Source organism: Felis catus, chromosome E2 (genome assembly GCF_018350175.1).
Source record: "Felis catus isolate Fca126 chromosome E2, F.catus_Fca126_mat1.0, whole genome shotgun sequence".
NCBI lineage: Eukaryota > Metazoa > Chordata > Mammalia > Carnivora > Felidae > Felis > Felis catus.
In genome coordinates, this window is record NC_058382.1 from 34,795,370 (window position 1) to 34,821,550 (window position 26,181).

A 26,181-nucleotide genomic window follows, 5' to 3' on the forward strand; every position below is an offset into this window, starting at 1 on the left:
CTGGAGCGAGCCCCAGGCTCCAGCCTCCCTGTCTGAGGAAGGAAGACTAAATCGTCCCGGGGCCCCCTGTCATTCAGTCCAAGTCTGCCACAGGGCACTGCATTTGGAGCCACTGGAGTCCCGGCTGATGGTGTCTGGGTTTGAATCTACCTGTCATTCTTCCCATCCTCAACCACTGCAACTCAGATTCCAGAGGCTTCTAGAGGGATACGGAGGGGTGTGCAGTACTTGCCTTTATTTCAGAAGGCTCTGAAACTATCCCATTACCTTCTGCCAGCTCACTGAGGATGACAACACTCATGGATTCACCTCTTTCACACTCTAATTAAAATTCACACCCGTTAAGACAAAGGCCAGAATTTGCACAGGTGGGACCCAAATTCAGTTCTCCTGTGCCCAGGAGAGCACATGCTGCACAAGACCCTAGAGTGTGGATCTCAGGCTCCCCCAGTCCTGCCTTGTGCACAGCACCTGGCACGAGTCAGCTTATTGAATTCTTCCAGCAATCTAGTAGACAGGTGGTACGCTTATCCCCACCTTATAGTAGGAACATGGAGAACTAGGAATGTTACATGGCTTGCCTTAAGCCTCACATCGGTAAGTGGTGAGCTGGGACTCACCCCAAACCAAGACTAAGCTGTGAGGCAGGGCCTTGCCTGTGCGCCCCTCCGGCAGGGTCTGTGGTTTCCATGGCTTTTTGGTGCCTGTTGGTTGCACAATGCTCATTCCACCCTTGACCAGAGGCAGCCCCACTGGCCTCTCAAGTCAGGTATCAGAATTCTCCCCTCTCGGGGCCAACTCAGGCAGAGACTCCCCTGGTTTCTCGCAGTCATATTCAATTTAGTGCTCTCTGGATCTTGTTTGTTTATTCAATTCCCTGTTAATTGTCTATCTCAGCCCCAGCAGAATGTCAGCTCCATGATAGCAGGCCCCTGTCAGGCTTCTCCTTGATGCATCCCCAAAACCCAGAACAGAGTCTGACACATAAAGATGTTCAGTAAATGTTTGTGAATGAATGAGTGAGTGAGTGAGTCAGTCAGTGAGTGAGTGAATGTTAGGGACAAGAGGAGCCTCACAGGCCCAGCTCATAAACAGAAGGCAGGGGGCTTAGATTCTATCCCCAAGTGAGCCTAGTCCCCTCTCTGTTCCCAGGTATCCAACCCCCAATCCAGCCTGTATAAAGGGAACAGAGGGAGGTAGACCAGATGTCTGCAACAATGTTGCTTCTATTTCTTCTGCTATCTGTGTTCTGCACGTGGCTCAATGAATGAAACATGAGGATTGATGGGATGGTGAGCTGTGTTCCAAGGCGTTATGAGATCGTGACTCTTTTCTTTACATTAAAATCAGAGAGCCCTCAATTGGTCACATCTAGCCATCTTTCTTATGGCAGGTTTTTTACCTTAGCTGAGAAATTTACTCAAGGACCCATGGGTGAGAGCAAGATTAACCAAGAAAAAGGAACTGTCTCCCAATCCAACCACTGCAGGAGAAGCACGGGCAGCCCCCCTGTAGCTTAAATGCAGTTGTTCACAAAGCACTGTACTGCACTTCACAGTTTGCCTACAGCTGAATGCAAGACCTCTCTCAGTTACCTGGCTCAGGTTGTTCAAAACCAACTCTAATCATGCAACAAATTTCTATCAAGAAGCATAAAGACGTGTGCAACCTTGACCAGGATTCCCACTTTTGAGAAAGGAGCCCCAGGACACAGAGAAGCAGCCCACATAGATGTTCAGAGCCCCATATGGGCAGTGCCTAACAAGAGGTATTTGTTAAGTCCGTTCTGGCACAAGGAGCAGGAGGAATGTCACATAGTAACCATAAGTGAGTGCTAGGGAGACAGCCTAACACTATGGAAAAGGGGTTACGAAATGAGACGTGGTCTCAAATGAGATGTGATCCAAATCACCCCTTCAGATGAAACCACGCAAAAGCACGGGCCCACAAACAAGATATGGAAGGGAAGGAAGCAAAATGAAATCACCTTCTAGTGCAGTCGTACTATGGATGCTTGTTTTTCTAGCGTGTTTTGGTATCTCCATTCCATTATTTTGATACTAAAATGAGGGGGTGGAAATTAGCCTTGTTACATTAATTACCCCCTCTAACTTACAGTTGAGGGTACTTGGGAGAGGAGTTCCTCGGAGAACTCTTTATAGAGTCCGAAGCCAGGGATTAGGACCCAGAAGTGGGGCCATAGTCCTAGTTCTGACACCAACTCGCTGAGTGACTTTGTGCCCGCTGCTTTCCTACTCTGGCCTCAGTCTCCCCATCTGCCAAATGGACAGATGGCACAGTGCAGTGAAAAGCCCAAGCGAAGCATAAAAGGTGACCTTTGGGTCCCTGCGGCAGATCCCGGGACCGTAAGGGTGTCCGATTTGGCAGGAGAAGGTGGCGGCAGCTCGGGTGAGGGAGGGTTCTCCAAGATGACGGGGTGGTCGTCAGCATCGGCATCTTCCACCTGCACTTCCGGGTGCTCTTCTGTAGCAGGCACTTGGAGAGAAGAAGGAGAAGACAGTCAGAGAGAGAGAGAGAGCCAGGTCCCAAGGGCCTTGCTGTGTTCTTGAATAAAGGCACAGAAAGCACGTTTGGAGGGGCCTCTGGCAGCCTCACCTCCCAACAGGGCCCACAGGAGAGCTCCATGCAGGGGGTCCAAGAATGCAGAGCCCAGGGGACTCTGAGGGCCTTGGCCACCCCAAACACCAGCCCAGCAGCTGCAAAAGAAGCCAGGACACCATAGAAGCCACAGAAGCTCTTGAGCGCTGCCTGGAGTCCAGCTCTCCAAAGCTCAGACTGCTTAGAAAGCATCGAGGACCTGGGGTTTGGTGGGGAGGTTGGGGGGCGGGGAGTCGGGTGGCGGCACCCAGAGAGGGCATGGGGAGGCCAGGAGAGCCCAAGTCCCAGGGCCTGGCCTGGCACAGCCTCAGCTGCTTCCCCTCTCCGGGCTTCAGTTTCCCCATCCCAAGGTAGGGGTGATAAAGGCACATGGCCTCACACTCTTGAAGGGCCTCAAATGGAGATGTTTGGAAATTCCTTACAATCAAGGATAACAGTTTGTCCTTATAGTGTATGCTACCCCTGTTTGGAAATCCGTTTTGGTATTTCCTTGTTTCTGTACAGGCCAGGAGCCCCTGAAATTCAGCACCCCAACCCCTCTCCTGACCTCTGAGAGGCCTCGTGCCATGTCTCACATCCCCAGAACCGGTCCTCCCTGTCCAGTCTGGGTGTGGCCCTACCTCAGGCTTCATCACCCACCCGGAGACTGTGAGGACAGGTCTACCTGAGGTGAAGCCCAGAGGATGCTGAGGGGCTGAGATGGTGTGCCCTTTCCCCACCACCCCTGGGTCGGACCACTCAATAGCAGCCCCACAAGCCTGGGCACCAGCAAGGCAGGTGCATACCACCCAAAGTGGAGAGAGGTTGCATGTCGAAACGCTTGGATGACTTTCTTTTTAAATGGCCACCATGGGAAAAGCCAGCACTTGTGGAATTTGGCAGACAGAACCTATTCTTTCTTTTTTAATGTTTATTCATTTTTGAGAGAGAGAAAGAGTGCACGCATGAGCAGGGGAGGGGCAGAGAGAGAGGGGGACCGAGGATACAAAGCAGGTTTGTGCTGACAGCAGCGAGCCCGATGCAGGGCTCAAACTCACGAACAATGAGATCATGAGCCAAAGTCAGATGCTCAACCAACTGAGCCACCCAGGTGCCCCAAATTTGGCGGAGGGGACCTAAGCAAGACAGTTGGCACTTGTTCCACTAAAGCCTTAAATGAAGCCCTCAGAGGAAGAGGATGAGCCAGAATGAAGAAGTTTTTAAAAACTCAAGGAAGAAGTTTTGCCAGACTAACAAGAGATACTCCAGGCTATGGAAAGCAGGAGACAGCATGAGGAGAGGCCTCGCCCTGCTTCCCCGCAGACCTCTAGAGGTGAGCTGGGCATGGGGCAGGGTATGGGGGGCAGCCAGGACCAGGGCAGTCTGTCAGGGATGACGAGGGCCCCAGATTGCCTCCAGCACGGCACCTGGGCCGCAGAAAGTGCCCTGGCCTGGGCATCCGCAACGCTGTCTCGGGGAGCGTGGGAGGGGGCAGATGCTCCCCTACCCCTGCCTCACCCTGAGAAGGACTCTGCACCCTCAGTGGGCCCCGGGAAAGGAGGGGAAACCCCTAACCTTAGTGTTTCATTTTTATAGAATAATATTATTTAAAAATAGAAAGAATAATATGGTATGATTAAATTGGTGTAGAGAAGAGTAATATTTACTATGAAGCTCTTACTATGTGCCTGCCAGGCATTTGTTCTAGTAAACTCTTAGTGTTTATATATCTCTCTATATACATATATATATATGTAAGTTTATTTATTTATTTTGAGAAAGAGAGAGAGAGAGAAAGCGAGCACAAGTAGGGGAGGAACAGACAGAGGTGGGGAGAGAGAGAATCCCAAGCAGGCTCCACACTGTCAGCACAGGGCCTGATGCAGGGCTCAAACCCACGAACCGTGAAATCATGACCTGAGCCAAAATCAAGAGTCGGATGCTTAACCCACTGAGCCACCCAGGTGCCCCACTGCTTTATATACATTAATTCTTTTCTCCTTCCTGGCCATTCTGGGAGGCCCTTGTTATCACCATCCCCACTTTGTGGATACACCAAAGCACAGAGAGGTTAAGAAACCCGCTGCCGAGCCAGGATTTGGACCCAGGCAGCCTGGCTCTAGCTCTTAGACTCTTACTTCCTCCTGAGGTCGGTGACCAGCACACACATACAGGCCTCTGTTTAAACAAAACTCCACCCCGTGCCAAGCAGCATCATTGAGATGGGAATAATGTTCTTGCTACACCCTGCCATGTCTTGTCTGCAGCATCTAAAATCATCGCAGGTCTCACCACAGCTGGATCAGTCCACTGTTCCAACGTGTCAGGGGGGACTATTTCCCCAAGTTTGGGGCTCCCAGGGACCAGGGAGGACACAAGATGACTTGGGATGGCACAGGCGAGGCAGAGGAAATGGAGAATGAAGACATCCCTCCCATTTCAATTCTCTCGAGATCCTGAATGCACAGAGAGGAAGTCTCAGATTGGGGCTCCCATGGCCTTAACCCCTCTCTGACACATCCTAACTCCCGTCTGCGGCAAAGAGAGTGGGCCTCAGCTGTGAGCCCTCAGCCCACAGATCTATCGACTACAACTATCAACACGACTCTGTTTTCAGGTCACTCGTGGTTATTTCTATTTACACCTTCTATTGATGGCAAGCAGTGCTGGTTTCCCGTTGGAATAGTAATGTAAAGGTTCCTGATTAAATAGACTTAATTAAATTTTTAAAAAATGAATCCACTGCAAGAAAATTAGCAAGCCAATAAAAGTAGAATTGGCACAGAATATAGCAAACATCGAGAAGGGATCCGTCGGGGGTGGGGGAAAGATGGGGGATGGTTTGGAGTGAGTAGATGTCGGTCTTTCCTGGGGGGTGTCATCCCTGGCGGTGGGGATGGTCTGCGTGCCACCTCACCTCCACTCTCTGTCCATCACAAGCCAGGAAGAGAGAGGGACAGTGGTGGATCTAGTCTCATGAAATGTCCAGTTCTACCTGTCTACTGACCTCCTAGGTGCCCTTGCACAGTATCATCCAAAAATAAACAAATGAAAAGGGAAAGTGGGCAGGTCTGGCTTGAGTTAAGGCAGAAAGTGACAGGGGTTGGTCCAGAGGCACCAGGACGTCCCTGAGTACTCTGTCATCAGGAAGCAAGCCACGGGAGCCCAGCCCAAAGGCCATTGCAGGAACCTCATCACAATTAAACACATCCAGACAGGCCCTCCTTCTTTGCTGGCCCCTAAGGATGCCTCTCCTCCCGGTCTGCCTGCAGACACCTGGGGGCCTCTCCTTTCCTGAAATGGAATTTTCTAGGCAGATATCAACAACCCTCAGAAAGTCCACCTCCAAAAAATCCTCAAGCTCACTAGAATTCTGTCTGAAATGGGCCCCCACATTCCTTTTATGCCCCATCCCCCTCAATTTATTCTCTTCCTCCACTCAGGTCTCCTGGCCTAGAGGTCTTAGTAACTTGTTTAAACTAGGCTGTGATTGACTACCTGTAAAAAAAAAAAATATGATGATCTACAGAATGCAAAGTTTAACCCAAAGAAATGAATTGCTAGTTGTGGGATTTTAGGCACAGAGATAAGGGGACTAAATACCCCTTCAGTCACCACAAAGCAAGATGAAGGCAATGATCAACAGGAAAAGAGGGTGGTTTTCCATGAATGCAACTGGTAGTCCCACACCTTGATCGTGGCACCCATGCAGGAAACAGCCCAAGCCATGCGGAAGCACACATCACGGGCACAAGCATGCCGGCTGCACGAGATCACGCTACCTAGGCGACGGATGGATCTCCTGGTCTCCTTGGCGAAGCTGGAGTTGGACAAGGCCGTCCTCCGGGTGATGAGGACAGGGATGCGGGTGATTGAGGGGCGGTAGCTGGGCACATTGGGGAGGTGCTCCGCCAGGGTAGGGGGAGCAAGCCCTGGGGCCATCTGACCAGGTGGCTGGTCCTGGACCAGGAGATTCAGCTCCACATCCTGCCTTGGTTTAGCCATGGTGCTGGGGCCAGAGGGGCTTAGGCAGATGTGGGACCCCGCGCACTGCAACAACGAACACAGGGTCAGAGAAGGCACGTAGGTAGGCTCCTACCCTCCAGCGCCAACTCACACCAGCCTGGTGCCCGCCCGCACTGGTAGCAGCTACACCGAAAGCCTAGAACATCATTCGTGTCCCTGGACCCAATGTCGAAAACGTCATCAAGTCATGTGGCTGGTCTACGTGACACTTCTAAGGGACAGTGCCGAGCCCCCCCCCCCAAACTTCTTATCTCTCTCTGTTAACCGACCACCAGTAGCATTTCCCACCTCAGACAGAAAAAGTTAAAATCAAAGAATCCAGGCCTCCTGGACTGGCCAAACATCCTTGGCCCAGTAGGATTTCCCATCCCAAAGAAACTCTGGAGCTCAATGAATCAGGAACGTCTCCTGGGCCTCACATTGGAATCACTTGAGGACATTTGGAAATGTCTGATTGTTAAAATCTCTCCAAATGATTTTGATGTGCAGACACGTTTGAGAACCAGGGCTCAAGGCTATTGCCTCTCAAACACTGATGTGCGAACAAACCACCAGGGATCTTGTTATAACACAGATTCTGGTTCAGCAGGTCTGGGGTGAAGCCTGGGATTCTGTATTTCTAACCAGCTCCCTCGTGACTCCAAAGCTGCCGGTTCCAGCTCCACACTTATGAGTAGCGACAGACAGATGGCCATGCCTCGGTGTTTCTCAGAGTGTGGTTCCCAGGCCACCTGCTTCCAGATGACTGGGGGGAGGGGGCGGAACAAGCCCCACAGAACCTGAGTCTGCACCCGGGTGACCCTGGTCTTATTCATCCACGTGGGCTGCAGACTTAGTAGGTTTCCTACGAATAATGTGTTGAAGTTAATAGAAGAAGTTTTTCAAAGACCAGGTGGGGAGCAAGTTTGGGACACCTGCGTCCAGTCCCGTGTCAGTCACTGGCTGCCTGGGACACAAGCATCATGGTCCCTGTTATGGCCACCTGCTTCAGTGCCAGCCATGGTGTTGGGGACCTTCGACACACTGTCCGCCTTACTCTGCCCACATGCCCTGTGAGGTGGGTACTATTATTGCCCTGTCTTTCTTGATTTGGAGCCACAATTAAGAGAGGTCACACACCTGGCTCCGGGTCACACAGCAAGGAAGAGGGAGGAGCCAAGAGTGAGACGCAGGTCTGAATGGTCCCTCAGCCACGTCCTGAGCACCTGGAGCCTCAGTTTTCTCATCTGTAAAATGGTCTGTCTACCTCACAGGCTGGCTTGAGAAACACGGAGCCTTATGAGGCCAGGGCTCCATGTCTGTCTGCCCTGGGCTCCCCAGCCTGGCTATCCTCGGGTCCTCTACACTCTGCCCCACCCTCCCTGGAGTTCTCGGGCTTGGGAGTGGGGATGGTAAATAATAGCAAAGTGCTGGGTACAGCCTGGGAATCTTAGCCGGAAAGAAAAGCTCATCAAGACACACGGAGTCTAGGATGGGCCCTTAGCAAGCCTGGGTCCCGATTCCCACTCAGACATGTTCCGTTGCTGCCAAACCCTCTTTAGATGGCAGTTCAGAGAGCTGCATTCCCAGCGAGGGGTGGCAGAAGGGCTTGACTAGGAGCGGGGTTTCCACAGGCCTCCTGGAGTCCTGGGAGCCTCCGGCAACGCCCTTGGGCCTTTGGAGTACATCATCAAATTCTGCTAATGTGGCCTGAGGTGAGGCAGGTGTAGGGATGGAGGGAGAAGGGATGGGCGCCCTTGGCCAGGCCGTCCCCAGCCTGAAAGTATCCTCAACATTCTGTGCGCCCCACCCCCACCACACACCTACCTTCTGGGCTGGCAGCCACGGCCTCCTCCTGTGGCTCCTGCAAACAGGGAAGTGGAAACAGAAGCTGTGACCATCAATCTTCCTCCCGGCCCTCCCAGACCCTGTTGGGAGATCTGTATTCAAGAGTCTTCATGGGCCCCGATTCCCCTCCTTGCCCGGCCTGACCCATCAGGCCCTGCCACCCCACCTTCTGGGGCATCCCGGGAGGTGCCCTCTACTGTGTGGAGAGTAGGGCATACAGGAGCCCTGGGCCCCAACACCTGGATCGGTGACTTATAACAGGGGGCCTTCTCACGCAGCCCTGTGCAGGTGGGGCCCAAACAACTAAAGCAGCCACCAACAGCACTCCCCACCTGGGTGCTGCACTCCACAGTATACAACTGTGTGCGACACCCCGGGGAGGGGATGTTAACCCCATTTTACAAAGGTGGCCATTGAGTCCCAGAGTGGGGAGGTGACTTGTCCAGGGTCACACAACCATGTGAGGACTTCGGCGTCCAGGTCCAGCTGCTCCCCACCCACGGGCCTGTCACCCCAGGCCCTTCCTGATACCACTGACCTCCGGCATAAGCAAGGCCTTCCGTACCCACCACCCTGCTCCCCGGTCCAGCAGGCACCTCGCCAGCTGAAACTCCGCCTGTAAACAAAGTAGACAAAGCCCCAGCCCCTTCTGCTGATGCCCACCCAGGCTTCAGAGGTAGTTGGGTACCCAGCCTGGTGTGGCTCCATACCTGGTGGGCGGCCTCCTGGGGTTGGGTCCTGCCTACTCCGCTCGGGTGCTCGCCAGCCTGTGCCACCAGACAGCTATCCAGCAGGACACTGCGACCGAGGGGGAGGAAAGGGCTAGCGTTAGGAGTGTTAGACATTTCCTGAGCCCTGCTGAGAGCCAGGCCCTGTGTTGGGAGCTGGTACAAAAAGACGTCCAAGAATAGGTCCTCACCCTCATGAGGCTCCCCACACGGGACAGGCTGACCACAGTTCTGCCTGGGAAGGAGGCCTGCCTGGAGGAGGTAGCCTCTGAGCTGGACCTCAGGGATGATGAGTTGACCATGAGGAATAGGGAAGGGGGTCCAGGAAGGGGGAATAGCACGTACAAGGAAAAGCGGGGTGGATGGTTTGAGGAACTGTCCTCTGGGTGGGTGTGACCAAAGGGCACAAAGGCATTTGCCCTCTGTGAGTCTCCAGGAAACTTTGGTGACGCGGGCAGGGCAGGGAGTACGAGAAAAGTGAGGCCCAGAGAGGTAATGTGACCCGGCCAAAATCACACTGCGGATTGTCTTACACCACACAAACCTCGAATGCGGGCCCTGGTTCTTTCCATGCCATGAGATCAGAGCCACACTACCGCTGCTGAAGGTTTCAGGGGTCCCTGGCCCAGGCTCCAGGTGTACATGGGTGACAGGGGCCAGGGGTGCAGAGAGGGCTGTGGTTAGAGAATCTGTGCTCATCCGAGTCAGCAACCCCACTTGGCTTAGAAAAATCTGATTTTCAAGAGGAGCCTGAACTACATGTTTTAAAGGTAGAATCTCCAATCTTCAAGTGCTGATAATTAATCCAAAGTAATATATTCATAGCAATATATAGATAAAAGAGCTTGTCTACAAGCGAAACTGGACCCTTAGATGCCTGTGTGCAGCCTCTGGGTTAAAATGGTGACTCAGAACCAGGAGCCGATGTGACTTTTGTAGTTAGAATTGGATCCTGGTTCCTAGAGGCCCAGCCTACCCAACCTCTGTCAGCGAGGGCTCACAGAGGGTGTTCTCTCTGGCATCCAGAAAACCTGGATTCACTACCTTCTCCCCAGAGGGTCAAGCCTCAGCCCTCCTGAAGTGGGTGAGGAGGTGGGGACAGAACTGCAGCCCCAGTCGGTTTGGAGACCGCAGCAGGAATCAGTCAGCAATCACATTGTCACAGCAGCCCCCATGGGCTGTCGCTCCCCATATCCTCACCCAAACAACCCTGAGAGGCCGGGGCTGTGACTGGTCCTAGCTTAGCAATCAAAGGCACAGAGAGGGCAGATGGCCTGTCCACGGTCACACAGCTGGCACAAGGCAAGCCTGGATAAAACCCAAGTGTCTCTGACCCTCAAGGCCATGTCTGTAATACTTGGTTGCCTGCCTCTGCTCCGTGTGACACGGAGGAATAAGTCCAGGGTCCTGAGATCTGAACCCAACTCACTTCATTTCCCTTCATTACATAGCTCTTTCCATCAAAAGGGGCCTCAACTGTCAGGATCATACTACCCACTCTGCCCAGGAAGAAACAGATTTTCTTAAAGAGATTTGAGTCACAAAAGCAAGGCACATGATGACTTTCACGGGGCCTGGGCACTTTAAGGTTTTGTGGGCTCCTTCCTCCTTAAAAGTAAAATAAAAATTATATTCTGTGACTGCATTTATATGAAGATTCATATGTTCAAACATTCTCTTCCATTGAAAAGTTCATTTTGGTGTCTGATTTTTAAAAAAATTAAAATGTGCTTGAAGGCCCCTAAAAGTATGGTGGGAACTACGCCCTTCCCAGTTCTCGGAACACGGAGGCCCGGGAGATGAACTTCCACAGTCCAGTGAGGTCTTGCTCATTCCAGAATCAGGCCAGGAAATCCCTGTATGGCCTTGAACACATCACTGGGAAGCCCTCGGGCTGCCTCTGTTTGCTTATCTGTCAAATAGGGAGGAATTGCCCAGGCTGCACGGCCTGACAGATTTGAGCGAGGTCAGGAGGGCCAGTGAGAGTCTCAGGAAAGTCAGAAAAGACTTCCCATATCTGGTGTTGTTCCTGGTCCTCCATCTATCAACACCAACGAGCACTTGGTTTGGGCCACCAAGTGTTTGCTTCGGTACCAACTCTGCCCTTGCCGGCAGTGCACCCCCGGACATACAGGGTACTGTCTCCGAGCCCCAGTTCTCCCATCTGTGAAATGGGATTAATAATAGGTGCCCAGACTCTGGCATAGCAAACAAGTGTTACTCAAATGGCAGCTGCTGTCATGATTGTTCTTGCCATGACTGCTACTAACACTAGAGAAGGGAGCGTCCTGCAGGGTTATGAATCACCCACGTGGATTAGGGAGCATCTTGTACAAACATCTCCAGCTATCAAGATACCTAATGAGCCCTACTGTGGCCCTGTCAGGACCACCAGAGGTTGTTTGGGAGCTATGTACCCAAAGCCATGTTGTTCCCGGTTGGCGATGTGCCCAAGGCCCCCTCTTGCCCATCCCAGAAGCAGCAGGCCATCAACTTCTAGAAACTTCCTAAATCCCAGAGATTTTCAAGTGGAGGATCACACAGACTCGCTGAGGTGGGCATCCCGGAGAACCTCCCCACCCAGCTATCCAAGTTAAAAGTGCAGGGAGTAGCTAAGAGTTGCCCATCCTGCTCCTCCTCCCCCAAGTCCCCCGGCAGGCTGTGCCCCTAAGCTAAGGTCCTCACCAGGCACCCCCACCCTGAAAGAAAGAAGGGGAGCCCTTAGGACAAAGCAGCCACCTACTTGGGTCTCGCTGTCTTGGCCGATAAGAATGCCCATGACGCAGGAGTTCAGCTGGGGGCGATGGTATTCATCCCAAGCCCCATGTCGGGTGCCCACAGGTAGACAATTTGGAGAGCCCCGGTCCAGCCCCCGAGCCTGCCAGGACAGCTCTGGAGCCAGTGTGGCTCGGGTAGCAGATGAGCTACTGATCCTTCCTGCTTCTAATCAGATTGAGGGAGTGTGCAGGCGGTGGGGAACTCTGCAGAAATGCCCCCAGGGAGGGCAGGTGGGGACCAAAAGGCTGTGGTTGCTAGGAAAAGCCGAGCTGTTGCCGGCAGAGACCAGGTCGCTAGGCGACCATCTGCCTGTTACCAGGGCCCGCGCGCACGTCATCAGTAACCCCTGTGCCTCTGCAAAGCTGGCCAAGAGCATCCTTCCCCAGTCAGTGACAGCTCAGTCCACTTGCCCACGCCTGACACCCTCTGGTCCTGGCCCTGGGATCACTCAGCTCTCTCACCCAGTGCCCGCGTCCCTGCCTAGGGCCCCGGAGCCCAAAAGTCCCCTGAGTTTGAAACTCTGGGTAAACATTTGTATGAATATGTATGTGTGTGCGGCACTTGAGGGTAACTGTACACGTGTGTTTGTGTGCATGAGCGTGCACACAGGGCACAGCGTGCCTATGTGCAAGCACGTACCAATGTGCCTGTGCATGTGGACACGTGAACAAGTGTGCTGAATGTGCTTGTGCACGTATGCAGGCTGTGCATGGGTATGACTGTGTGCATACCCGCACATATAAGTTTGTGCCCAGCCCAGCCCGTGTGTCTGTGTCCGTGTAGGTGTGTATGTGCAGATACGTGTGCATGTACCTGCATGTACCGTGCACTGAGAACATGCATGTAGTTAGTGCATGTGTGCGAGCACACTAAATCACTGGTGTTCGGGGGGTATTTCAGTTCAGGAGCAGTGGCATATAAAGGGGTTTTCAGGCCTCCGTGTTGGGCACACAGGTTTAGTCGGGGGACAACTCGCCACCATGAGCACTAACAAACCAGCACTAACAAAGCTAGGCAGCACCTAAGTCTTCACCCAGGAGACGGGCTATCGCAGGTCAGTGAGAGCAGCCTGGCTCTGGGGGGGCCCAGAGGGCAGAATGTGGACCACATTACAGAAACCATAGGGAGGCACGTTTATTTTTGGTGGAAGAAATCATCTCATAATCAGAGGTGTATATGGATGGAATGGACAGCCTTCAAGAGGTCATGAGCTCCCCATCACTGGAGGCAAACAAGTAGCCATGTGGTCTCCTGCCAAGGATGAAAAAATTCCATGTGAACAAGGGATAGGTGGACTAAAAGCAGATGACACAGAGCAGGCCTCCAGCCCTGAAGTCCTGTGTTGTCTCGTGGTATAACTATTTCCCGACTGGGACTGAAAGTAACCCTCCGCAGGGAAGAGAACATCAATGACCTTTGATGGCGCGCTCACTGCGACCAGGGTCCTAATATGCCCCATACACAGCTGGCCCGTGACCGCTTCGCAGAGGTGTCAGTATCCCCGTTCCACAGTCGCGGAGGCAGAAGCTCTGTGCAGTGTGCACTTGCCCAGGTCACTCTGCCAGGAGAAGCAGAGCCCGTGCCTCAGGCCAGGGCCAGAGGGACAAGTCAGCGAAGAGGGTGTGGGCCAGGGGGCACCACAGAGAGCGGAGCGACAGGGACAGGGAATAATGCAAGGCACAGATGCAATCAGTCTGGCCTGCCCCATGATGACAGCCTCCTCACGGCTCTCCCTGCCTCAGTCTCCCCACAGTGCAGCTGCCAGATCACGTCTGGATTTCCCCGCTCAGCAACCTTCAATGGCTCCCCATTGCTCCTGAGAAAGCAAGTCCCAGGTCTTCACAATCTGGCCCCCAGCCTCTGAAGCATCATCTCCCACCGTGTCCACCAGCTGCAGTGTCACTGTCCCCCCCACATGCGGGCTGCTTTTGAGGCAGCAAACCACTCCCCCCTGTTCGAAACCCCCAGGACACTCTTCTTGTCCCCCACTCTCTTCATTGGTACCCCCTCCTCCTCACGGGCACTTCCTCCCCAGGCGCTTCTGTTTCCTCGAATCTCCCTGGCTCTGCTCTGGCCTTTGGGCCTCTCCTCTGTCCACACTGGCTCCCCCAGCATCTCCTCCAGCCCCGCGGTTTCCGGTTCCGTCCACATGACCAGACTCCCGACGTTCCATCTCCAACCTCTCACCCCCGACTCCACGCTCAGGCCCAACTGCCTGCTTGCTGTTCATCTCCCCACGCACCCCCCTCCCCATCTGTCCCGCACTGCTGAACACCTTCCTCTCAGTCTTTAATTATTGAAATACGTTTGACATATAACATTGTGTGAACTTTAGGCATACAGCATGTCAGTTTGATGAATTTATATATTATGATATGATTGCCACTGTGCTAATTAGCACCTCTATCGTGTCACAGAATGATTGTCAGTGGTTTCAATAATTAAGATGTAGTTTGATGATTATAACTGTTAGTGGTTTCTGATCTGCTTTCTTTTAACTGACTTCTCTGTGTGTTCCTGTTGAAATCTTTATGGATGTGGGTGGAGAATCAACCATTAATGGGCAGAAGAGCAGAATCCAGAACAGCCTTCAAAGGCACCCATGGGACCGTCATGGACGGTGTGGAGGGGGACACAGCCCTATGCCTTGGTTTGGTTAATTATAGGGGCTGTGAGCCTCCCGCATGGGCCCATTCACTCATCCATCCACGCGTTCAGCCGACATTTATTTGGCGCCTGCTGTAGCAGGCACTGTTGTAGGATCTAGGGACATGGGAGTGAGCACAACAACCCCTACCCCCACCCCGAGGAGGCTGTGTTCTGGTGTTTGTGTGTGTGTATAAGCGTCTGGGAGGGTGTTAAGGGGTGGGCAATATGAGTCTCGGGTCATTATGAGTGCTGGGGGGGACTCCCAGCTTCCCCAGCCTCCCTGGTCAGTACGCAGCAGCACACAGCACAGAACAAAGGAAGGAGCTCCCCCACCCTGAAATCCCCCCCGTCCCACACTGTAACCCCTCCCTGGGCCATCCCTTGTGGGGAGGCTGAGAACACACAAGTGCCTTACTTAGGATCCTCCTCCTCCTCTTCTTCCTCCTCCTCTCCATCTTCCTCCTCATCTTCTCTCTCCTCTTGAATCTGGGGCAGCTCCCTGAGTTGAGGTCAGAAGCAGGAGGTGAGCCCACTTGCAGCCCCACCCCCAGTCCACCTCAGGTCCCATGACCCCTGAAACCAGACCCGAAAATCTCAACCAAGACTTGACCTGGGGAACCCCACTTGAGCAACCTCAGGCTCCCTCTAGCAGCAAGGCCTCTCCACGGCATGAGGGGCCTGGCCCAGCCTCCACCATCCTAGTGGCAACCCTGGGTCAGCCTCTGAGCCTCTCTGGGCCTCAGTTTCCCCACCTTTACGATGTATGTCATGGGCCTGAGGACCTGACAGCTTGAGGGGTTATCACCAAGATCGCTAGAGGGAACAAAGATCATTATGTCCCTACGGAGGGCAGGTGGGTAATCACTACCATAGGTACCCATTCCCATGCCCAATGACCCTGCAACCCCCCTTCTGCAAATTTATCCTGCAGGCCTATTCACGTGCATGTGCAAGAGTGTTTGTTGCAAAATTGTTTACAATAACAAAATTTCGCAATCACAAATGTATATAAATCCTGGCACATCCACACAATAGAATACTATGCGGTTGTTAAAAAACAATCTGTGGATGATCTCTATGCACTGAAGGTGGAAACACCTCAAGGTATATTGTTGAATGAATAGAGCAAGTTGCAGATATGTAGGTGCGTGTGATATGCTATCTTGTGTGGGGAAAAAAAAAAAAAAAGGAATCATGCCTGTAAATGCTCAGATGCTCCCTGGACCAGCACAGAAGAAACTGGCAGCTACTGTGTCTATTCACAGGGAGAGGACTGGATGTCTGGGGGAGGGAGGAGGAGGAAGGAGTAGAGGCAGGTTTGGCTCCTGTTCTATGTCCTTTGATACCTTTGGGATTCTGTACCATGTGCCTGTTATCTTTCCAAACGATCATTTGTTCCAGGGCCTTCTCTGGTTCCCACCTGGGCATCTCCTCCATGGCCTCATTCTCCTCTTCATAAGCTGGAGCTGCCTCTGAGCCCTGCGGACTGGTGCCCCGGTCCTGATACTCGTCCTCCTCCCAGTGAGGGTCAACCTCTTCTAGGACGAGATCGGGCTCCTCTTGGCCTCCAGGGAGGATGCAGACTGCAGGGGACACAGGGCACAGGGGAGAGTGGGCTTGGGCTTCTGAGTCCCAGGGACGACACAGGGGGCCTTGGCCATCACCAGCCATGGGCCACCTCTCAGCCAAGCAGCAGAAACAGCACGATTATCCACAGGACCATTAGCAGCCAGATCAGTGCTAAAGTGACAGGCTGAAGCCCATGATCATTCACCCTGTTTCCTTCTGGTCATTTTCCCCCTTTTTTTCCTTTTGAGATAGAGCTTCAATTACAGTTCGCTTTTGTGTCTCCTTAGGGCCCCCGTTCTTGGAGGTTTGTGCAGAAGCAGAAATAATGCTTCTAACCACAGCATCATAGGAGATATGGAAGATCCAAGCTTGGGGTCTGCCTTGGCACATCCAGGTGCAAGGTGACCCGACATGTCCAGAGGAACACAGAGAGAGCTTGCCTCCTGCATGTTCTCTAGATGCCGCCCACTGGTGACAGCATACCAAATGCTCATAACCTCAGCACCCATTTCTAGCAGTCCTTCCCTCCTGGGCCTAGAGGCTCCAGCTTCTGCAGGGATTGACCTTCTGGCAGAGATGGTCCCACCTTCAGATAGGATCTGTCATTTTCACCATTTCTCCACGTACTCAGGTCCCTGACAGTGCAAACAGTGTGGGGCTGTGAGCTCGGCGGAAGTGGGTGCAGGGGACTCCCATCAGGAACCTAAGTTCCCCGTAGTCAAGAGGAAGGGGAGAAGAGAGGAGATTGTCTAGATATCAGGTGTTCCCAAAAAGCTCCAGGATCTTGGTGATCCTTAAACCAAGCATGAAATTATGAATAGTGACTTTAAATGGGAGTTGGTCTGAAGTCTTATCCTGTGACTTTGGAAAGCATTGCTCATGGTGTAGAAAAAATAATAATAATATAATGGCAGCTTCATTTATCGAGCACTTATATGTTCCTAGCCCTGTGCTTAATGATATACATGAATTAACTCAATTAGTCCTCAAACCAACCTTTTGAGGTGGGAATAACTGTTACCTCCCCCCCATTTTATTTTCCTTCTTTCATGTTGTTTCCTCATTTACAGATGAGCAAACTGAGACACAGGTTCACAGCTTCTGTTACAAGGTGTGTCCCATGTGCCAGGCACAGGGATGTCCGCTTTCCAAGAGCTGTCTTCCCCTGCTCCTGCCTCCTGGTTCCCAGGTATAGACATTATCCTGCCTCACACAGAGGCACCCGCCTGCCCTCCAGGGAAATCCCCTACACGCATCCTGAACTAGGCTTTTCCACGCGGGTCCTGGCCCCTCCAGCCCAACAAACACCCCTGGGGTTTGACCGGGGAGGCTCATCCAAGCGTGGCCCCGAATCCAGTGGTGGGACATGTCACACGTGTCATTCTAGACTGCCATCCAGTAACAGTGTAGCATCTCTGCCCTGAGCAGCCACTTGGGGTACAAGTCCCCGAATGGCATACGGGAGACAGAACAAACATCCCCTGGCTCGTGAGCTCATTAGCTTTCACAGCAACCCTGCATGGTGACAGCATGGTGACAATAGTACTCTCGCCATTTTATAAAGCACAGAGCCAGCTCAGAGAGGCTAATGACTTGCCCAAGGCCACAAAGGATGTCAGAGGCATTGCCAGGTCTCCTGACTCCCAATTCCCTGGTGTGCTACCCCAGGCGAGAAACATGCCCCTGAGTGCCTCCCGGCATGGGTGGCCTCTCCGTGCTGGGCACTGCATGACCCCAGCCTTTGGTGTCCTGAAGAGTTGATGCCGTCTTTGTTTACATCCTCGCTTTCTTTTCAGATACTGTTTAGTGAGGAAGCATTTTACAAGCTTTTCCTCCTTTCATTTCCGGGCCAGGCTGCTGAGCCATGCCCTATACAATCCCCATTTTACAGCCAGAGATTCTATGGCTCTGAGAAGAGGCTGGTGGCCAGGGTACCAGAGGGGAAGGGCAGGCACGGGGTACTTGGCCACACAGATCCAGTGGCAGAGCTCCCTGCAGGCCTGGTGGAGCCCTGAGACCCTCTCGTTAGGCATCGGAGTCAGAGCTCCCTGGCTTTTTCAGGGCCCTGCCCCTGGGTCCAGAGAGGGCCACTGAAGCACTGTGGGTGTTCAAGCTCATACGGAAACTCCTGCTCCATCTGGGGCTGAAACTTTGCTCCTGGAGTCCCTCATTGTCCCGCCACCTCCTGGCCAGCATTCTCTGCCAGCCTAGGATGTCCCTCAGGGCAACTGAATGGGGTTCTGGCTCCAGGAGTGAAGGTCATCAATGGCATCTGAGGAAGGAGCTCCTATTTCCAAGATCAGCAAACAGGGAGGCGGGAGGCATAAATTCTAGGTCAAGGCCCGCACCAGATCCTGGGTTGCCGGCAAAGCCCAAGTTCTGGCTTATCCTCCCTGGCATGCCTGGGTCCTAGATGCTTTGGATGTGGCCCAAAGCTCAAGAACCCTGATTCCATTGCTTTCTCTGCCTCCAATGCTTGCTCAGCCTCAGGGTAGTCTTTGTGAAGTCATTCCCCTGCTCAGCCACCTTCAGTGGTTCCCCATTGTCTATAGCCTAGTCCTGTAAGATCAGGCCCTACCCTTTTTTTTCCCAATATTTATTTATTTTGAGAGAGAGAGCACATGTATATGGGGGAGGAGCAGAGAGAGAGACAGAGAGAGAAAGACAGAATCCCAAGCAGGCTCTGAGCTGTCAGCACAGAGCCTGACTTGGGGCTCAATCTCACAAACCGTGAGAGCATGACCTGAGCTGAAACCAAGAGTTGGATGCTTAACCGACTGAGCCATCCAGGCATCCCAGGCCCCAGTTTTTCTGGCTTTAACTTCTGCATCAAAAACTCGGGATTTGCTGAGGTACCCAACACTCTCCCTCTCCCACCTCCAGCCATTTGCTCACTTTATTTCCTCTCCTGGGTTGTCCTCCCCTCACTGCCACCTGGGGACCTAAAGGGTCTCAAAGTCAAAAGGCTTAGGTAGCCAGGGAGATGGTATTATAGGTGAAGGGGGGACATGTGCTGCCTGCCCTCAGGAGTGTCCTCAGAAGCACAGCATGGGTCTATTATAATTGCTATAGAGAAGCCAGACTTATCCAATGCAAAGCCACCTTGTTTTTAGATGTTGGCATCTAATATTTAAAATCACTCCTTGCCCCAAACACAGACAACTGTGGGCCAGCTGGGGATCAGGATCCCTGGCAAACTCCTCCTTCCTGCTACCCCAGTACCATGGGCCACATTAACTCAACCACTTTTCAAACCTAAGTACTCATTTTAGCTTCATCTGAAGCAAATATATCATGCAATCGCAGCTTTGATGTGCTAATTTATGCTTTTTAATGTCACCGAAGTCATGTGCCGTTGTCCATTGCTGGACCCCAAACTCTTCGAGGGAGAGAACACAGCCTAGCCTAAGGGGATCCTCTTCTGGGAGAAACTGTGTCCCACTGGGGCACCGCCTGTGTGTCAGGCACCACGCTGAGGGCTGTGCAGGCGACCTCTCAAAGAGAGTCCTCCATGGGCTTCCCCACAGTCTTCTGGTGGGAAAATCTCCTGCTGTCTAGCCTGAGTCCCACAGGCTGCCCTTGGCTGCCCTTCTTGCTTCTGTGGAAAGGCGTCTCAGAGAAGGAGCTGTGGGACTGGCTCCCTTCGCCTAGCCTGGGAGTGTGGGGAGCGGCAGGGGGGTCACTGTTCAAGGAGGGCATGGGGTCAACAGCCACCTCTTCCCCCTCCCCTGCAGGTCTTCAGGGCACCCTTGTCTCCTTCCATCCATCCGTCCGTTTGTCCATCTGCGCTCTCCCAGGATCCCTTCTCTCTTGTTTCAGAGGCCCCCCGCTGCCGCCACGCCTGAAACAAGACAGAAGGGTGGGTGGCTGGGTGGGCAGGCGGAGGGAATGAATGAGCAGGTGCGTGAATGAATGAATGAAAGGGCAGGGAGGCAGGGGGTAGAGCTGGCAGCAGGAGAGGGAACTCCTGCCCCAGCCCCTTAGGGTCACCCCATAGAGTGGGTTGAATCGTGTCCCTCCGAAACATATATTCAGTCCTGATCCCTACAACCTGTGAATGTGACCTCATTTGGAAATAGGATCTTTGCAGACGTCATTAGTTAAGGATCTCAAGATGAGCTCATCGTGGATTTAGGGCGGGCCTTAAATCCATGACTGGTGTCTTTATAAGAGGAAGGAGAGAAGATCTGACAGACACGGAGGAAAAGGCAGAGATTGGAGGCCAGCTAGCAGCCAAGGGACCCGGAGGACTGCCAGCAGCCACCAGAAACCAGGAGAGAGATATGGGATGGTTTCTCCCTAGAACACCAGGAGGAGCCGACCCCCCAGCACTTCGAGCTGGGGCTTCTGGACCCTGAACTGTGAGAGAACACATTTCTGCTGTTCAAAGGCACCCAGTTTGTGGTCCTTTGTTCTGTCAGAACCTGGGGAGCTGACACACTGGGCTCCTGGCCCCGCTGCCCCAGTGCCCACCCACAAGCCACACACTCCGGGTTCACGGGGAGGTCCTGTCCACAGCCAGCTGAGCACCCTGCCTCCTCCAGAGGAGCAGAGAGGAGGAGGAGACAGGGCCAGGGGCTCCGTCTTCAGACCTCTCCACTCTGGAAGCTGTGCTCCAGGAATTTTCTGTTCCTTTAACCTTGACAACTGCTGCCAGGCCCAGCGGATGCTAGTCGCCGCTCTGTGACAACTTGCTCTGTGACCTTGGGCAAATCCCTGTACCTCTGTCAGCCCCAACAGCCAGGGGGGTCCCTGCTCTGCGCAGACTCCACGAGGCTGAGCAAACCCTGCTCTGAAGCCTACCCCTTACAACGTTGTCACCATTAAACAAATCCCATCTCCTCCCACGGCCACTCTGCCAGACTCTGCCAGACTCCGCTGCATGGTCAACTGGTCTGTCCGTGCTCCAGGCTATGGTGGCCATCCTCACCCTCAGGGTGCTCATAAAGACCACCATCAGCCTGGCAGAGTTAGGGTTTTCTAGCCTAGGACATGGGTCCTAGGGACCCCACCATGGTCTGAGGGCCTGTGTCCAGGGTGGAATAGGGCCACCACCCACTGGCCCTCAACTCTGCTTTGCTCACCTCTAGAACTTATCACAGGCCTGGTACATAGCAGGCCTTCCATGACCTTTATGAATGAATGAATGAATGAATGAATGAATTCCCTGTACACCACACGCTTGTCCCGAGGCCATGAAATGGAGGAAGAACAGATTTTGGACCCTGGCCTTCTCCTCCTAGCCTCAGTCGATCCCTCAGTACTAGTGCAGGGCTGGGATAAAGGCAGCACACACCTCTCCACCCTCCCCACCCATAGGTAAGGGGAACCCTCCTGCCTCACTGGAGCTGGAGTTTATGGGATCTAGTTCCTCCAGGGAGACCCCATGCCTCTCCCCTCATCCCTCCACCAGGACTCTGCCTAGCCAAACCCACTGGCCCAGGGGGAAGTGGGGAGCTCTCTTTAGGTGTTCCCAGAGGAAGGGGATCCATCCGACTCAGCCTCACAACTGTTTTCTCTGGGTAGAAACTGGAAGGCAAGCCAGGTCCCCACCACGTCTCTCCCCAGCCACCATGCGGCCCTGGGCCAGGCTCTGGCTACCTGGCCGGGCTGACCTGAGATGAGGCCTGCAGGACATGGGCTCTCTCAGCTCCAGGTCAGGAGGCCCCAAACGTAGCCCCCAAGTAAGTTCAGGCCTGGCCAGCAACCACCCCACTGTGCACTCAGACCAAGCAACCCTCCCGGAGACACACACGAGGACCCACTAAGGTGTCACTTACCGGTCTGCACGTCACACGCCACAGGGGAATCAGGTTCCTGCATGGGGAGAAAAATGCCATGTCCTCCTCACCGGCCTCCCTGCTTCCACCACCCCTCCCGGCACACACAGGGGCAAGAGGGCTTTCCTCACCCCTATCAGGACTCCCACAGAAGGTCCCGTGGCTCCCGGCTCCTCTCTGGTCTGCTTCCCCCCCTCCTTTCTCAGAGCTCGCCCAGTGCTCCAGGCACTGTCCTCCCTGGGTCACCACTTGGTCCCACCTCAGCTCCTTTGCCCAGGCTGGGCCCCCTGCCTGAGCGGCCTACCTTCCACTCTCCACTCTCCATGTAGGGAAAACCTCCTCCCAGCCCTCCCCGGAGGGTTGTGTCAAAGCTGCGTCTGCAGGAGAGGCCTCTCCCCAAAGCACCACACCTTCCCCTGCCCCAGCCCCGTACTCGAGGGGGCCCCTCCTTTCTGTGGGGGCATCTTCACCACAGAATGTTCCTGCCACCAGGCTCTTTTCATCCTCTTGGAAAACTCCAAAGCTGTGTTTCCTCAGCCACCCGTAGAGTCCACATGGACACAGAGCCTGCAGGCTCGGCCTGCAGGGAAGGGGGCCCTGAGGATTTCTGCCCACCTCCTACCAAAGCCAGGACTGGGACCAGGCCTCTCGCCTCCCAGTTCCAGGTGACAATTGTCAGGTGGCTCAACTGGTTAAGCCGTCTGACTCTTGATCTCTGCTCAGGTCATGATCTCACGGTTCATGGAATGGAGCCCCATGTTGGGCTCTGTGCTGACATCATGGAACCTGCTTGGGATTTTCTCTCTCCCTCTACCCCTCCCACACATGCGCGCTCTCTCTCTCTCTCTCTCTCTCTCAAAATAGATAAATAAACATTTAAAAAAACAAAAAACCAGTCAACAAATAAAGCTTAAAAAAAGATATACAGTTGTCCCCAAGAGAGAAGGACCAGGTGCCAGGTTCTTGGAGAGGGGGAAGAAGAGGTGACAGAGGACTTGCTCCCTCCACCCATCCATGTTAGAGTCCTAGGTTCTCAGAAATGCACACAGGGCTCTCTGGCTTCCTATAAGCCCCAAGCCCCACTTCTTTCCAGAACATTCCTGGCCTCTCTTGTCTCTGGTCCTTTGCACCTGCTGATCCTCTGTCCGAAGGGCTCTTCCTACACCACCCCCATGCTACCTCTCCCTAGGTTTCAGCTTGCAAGCCACCTCCACCAGAAAGCCTTCCTTCATGCTGGGGGGGCAGTGGTGGGGGTCCTCCTCTATACCCCACATCCTCTCTGCTCCCTCCATGGAAGCATCTCCCCCACTGATTATGGCCTCCTGGTTAGCACGCTGGGCCAGCACTTCTCAGCCCCGTGGCCGCAGCCCCTCAGGGAAAGTGTGTGGAATAAACGTGAGCTGACTAGATAGACAGGCTGTTTCCCGGGGCCCTCACTGCAGCCTCCCTTCTTCCTTCGGTGCCTTCCGTGCCTTCGGTGCCCCGCCCTCAAACTATAGATCCTTGCCTGAGCTCCGCCCCCAGCCCATCAGTCCTTGCCTCAGCAAGGCCCCTCCCACCATTCCCTAGGGCCCCGCCCCCAGCCCAGCACAGACCTGCTCACCAGCCTTCCCATGGAGCACGGGTTGCGGCAGGGCCATCTCCAGCCTGTGCCGGAGCCAAGCCATCAACCTGCAAATGGGAGAAAGCAGGCCATGTCTAAGTGGTGGGGCTCACGGGGAAACGGAGACCAGAGTCAGGTCCCTCCCAAGGCTGTCTGCAAGCCCACCAGAAGGCAGACCAGACCAGGTCTCTAGCCCCAAAGACTGTTGCCCTCCTCCCTCTGGGTACCGCTCAGACCCCAGCAGGTAGCTCAGCACCCACTCTGCCACCCCCACCCCGGAAGTGCATGCAGGTGTCTCACACACTGCCAGGCCAGGAGCATTTGGCAACACATATCCCGATTTTAAATGCATGCATCCTTTGGCTCAGCGATGCCAGGTTCTCAGATTTGCCCTACAGATTTACTTGCATGTGAGTGAAATGATGCTTGTACAAGCCACTGATTGCAGTGAAAGAGTAGAAACAAGCTATGTAAAAGCTGGTACCACCCTATAATAGAGTACTCCGAAACAGTTGAAAGAGTGAAGCAGACCAATCCAGATAAAACCACCTCTAAGATACTTTTTATGTGTTTTTTGTCTTTAACTTTTTAATGTTTGTTTATTTTTACGAGAGAGAGAGGCAGAGAGACTCGAGCAGGGGAGGGGCAGAGAGAGAAGGAGACACAGTATCCGAAGCAGGCTCCAGGCTCTGAGCTGTCAGCACAGGGCCCGACGCAGGGCTCGAACCCACAGACGTTGAGATCACGACCTGAACCACTTAACCAACTGAGCCACCCAGATGCCCCTAAGATGCACTTTTTGGTGAAGAAAGCAAAATGCAGAACAGGGTATGCAGTTTGCTGTTGTCTGGTCCGTGTGTTGGTTTGAAGGAGAAATGTCCTCCCGGCTTGTTTGTGGGTAGAAAATGTGTTGAATGGCAGAGAGCTGTTGATGGGAAGAGACCCCAGAAACCCCTTTAAATTTTCTCCCCAGTGCATGGGTGACTTTGAAAATTTAAAAAACTAGTCTGGGGGCACCTGGGTGGCTCAGTCGGTTGAGCATCAGACTCCTGATTTCAGCTCAGGTCATGAGATCAAGCTCTGTGTTGGGCTCTGTGCTGAGCATGGAGACTGCTTAAGATCCTGTCTCTCTTGGGGCTCCTGGGTGGCTCAGTTGGTTAAGCGTCCGACTTTGGCTCAGGTCATGATCTCACGGTTCATGGGTTTGAGCCCTGCATCAGGCTCTGTGCTGACAGCTCAGATCCTGGAGCCTGCTTCGGATTCTGTGTCTCCCTCTCTCTCTGCTCTTCCCCCACTCATGCTCCGTCTCTCTCTCAAAAATAAATAAACATTAAAAAAAAATCCTCTCTCTCTCTCTCTCTCCCCCTCTGCCCCTCTCCTCTGCTCACACTCTCTTTTTCTCTCTCTCTCTATCAAAACAAAAACCAAACAATGTTCAGTGAAGTGTTGGATGTTGGGCTGGGGCAAAGCACTGATCCTGCTCCCCATGGAAAGCATGACATTTGGGGGGCTCACCTGGCAGGGTCCCCAGCAGGCGGCAAGGAAGAAGCATGGAAGGTGGCCTGGGGCTCTGAAGTTGGCTCTTCCTTGGGCTCCAGGGGGCCAGCAGTGGGCATGTTGGGGCTCTCCGGGGCCTGCAGCATGGGCTCCCTTTCCAAAGGGGGTCCTGGGGGCTCTAAGCAGCAGGCAGAGCAGGAGTCTAAAGATGACAAAGCAGGGCTCCATGCAATCCCTCATGGGCACAGGAGACCAGATCCCAGGCACCAACAGGACTGAGTAAGGAGCCCTTTGGAACCACTCCAACTATGCCTCTCATTAGACAGGGCACTGAGGCCCAGGAAGCTCAAGGGGCTTGTCAAGACCTCACAGGACGGTCCCACACCACTGGCTTCCCAGCCTGCACTGGGGAGGGGTTCCAAGGCCCACCACAACAGCCCAGCCCCCACAAGCCCTGAACCCCTCCCTGGCCTTGGTGAGGGCTAAGGTCCTCCCCCAGGATCCCTCAGGCCCCAGTGGCACCCCCAGCCCAGCCCTCCCCAGTCGCCTCCCTGTACCTGGGCCCAAGGCAGCATCTGCAGGCTCATCTCCCCAGTCCTAGATCAGAGACAGGGAGTGAGGTCACAGAGCAAAGTGAGCCCTGTGCACTCCCTCCCCAGCCAGTGGTGCCCAGGGCAGGCAGCAGGGGGCCCCCTCCTTCCCCACGAATCTGCTTGCTGTTTTGCAGTCACTCCTCTCCATCAAGGAGAACCCTCCAGGGAGGACAGCACTCCCTCTACGTGTCCCAGGGGTTGAGGATAGCCTGCTGGACTACACACATCCTTTCTGGGACCCAGAAACCCTCCCAGGTGGTCATCTGCCTACTCCCCCTTTTTCCTCCACTTACCTTGGAGCTCTGGGGGGGCTGAGGCAGCACTTTCTCCAGATTCTGCTCAAGCCACCTGAGCAGCCAGGGCCCAGGCCTGCAAAGGGGACAGGGATCAGTGGAGCAACCTAATCACCCTGACCTGAATGTCTGTTGGAATCCCAGGCTTCAACCAGTCCTTCCTCACCTCTGGTCCCATTCTGCACAGTGGGGACCTTGTACTGTACACTCTAGAAGGGTCTCAGGTAGTGGGGCAACTTC

General features: G+C 53.8%; 1 protein-coding gene across 6 annotated transcripts in view; it reads right to left on the reverse strand.

Annotated features, from left to right (window-relative positions):
• CNGB1 (cyclic nucleotide gated channel subunit beta 1) overlaps nt 1-26,181 on the reverse strand; it is a 76,896-nt gene that overhangs the window by 33,650 nt on the left and 17,065 nt on the right. For 4 of the 6 annotated variants that reach the window (XM_045046018.1, XM_045046019.1, XM_045046017.1 and 1 more), the window contains 10 exons: nt 25,942-26,017; nt 25,613-25,652; nt 25,074-25,257; nt 23,551-23,626; nt 21,956-21,992; nt 16,027-16,189; nt 15,022-15,105; nt 9,162-9,249; nt 8,431-8,467; nt 2,337-2,496 (listed from right to left, as the gene is read on the reverse strand). In XM_045046018.1, coding sequence (XP_044901953.1) covers nt 2,337-2,496; nt 8,431-8,467; nt 9,162-9,249; nt 15,022-15,105; nt 16,027-16,189; nt 21,956-21,992; nt 23,551-23,626; nt 25,074-25,257; nt 25,613-25,652; nt 25,942-26,017 — 945 coding nt within the window. Of the gene's footprint in view, nt 1-2,336; nt 2,497-8,430; nt 8,468-9,161; nt 9,250-15,021; nt 15,106-16,026; nt 16,190-19,889; nt 20,017-21,955; nt 21,993-23,550; nt 23,627-25,073; nt 25,258-25,612; nt 25,653-25,941; nt 26,018-26,181 lie in introns of those variants that run through there. The other 2 variants (XM_045046021.1, XM_045046022.1) reach the window with 2 other exon arrangements.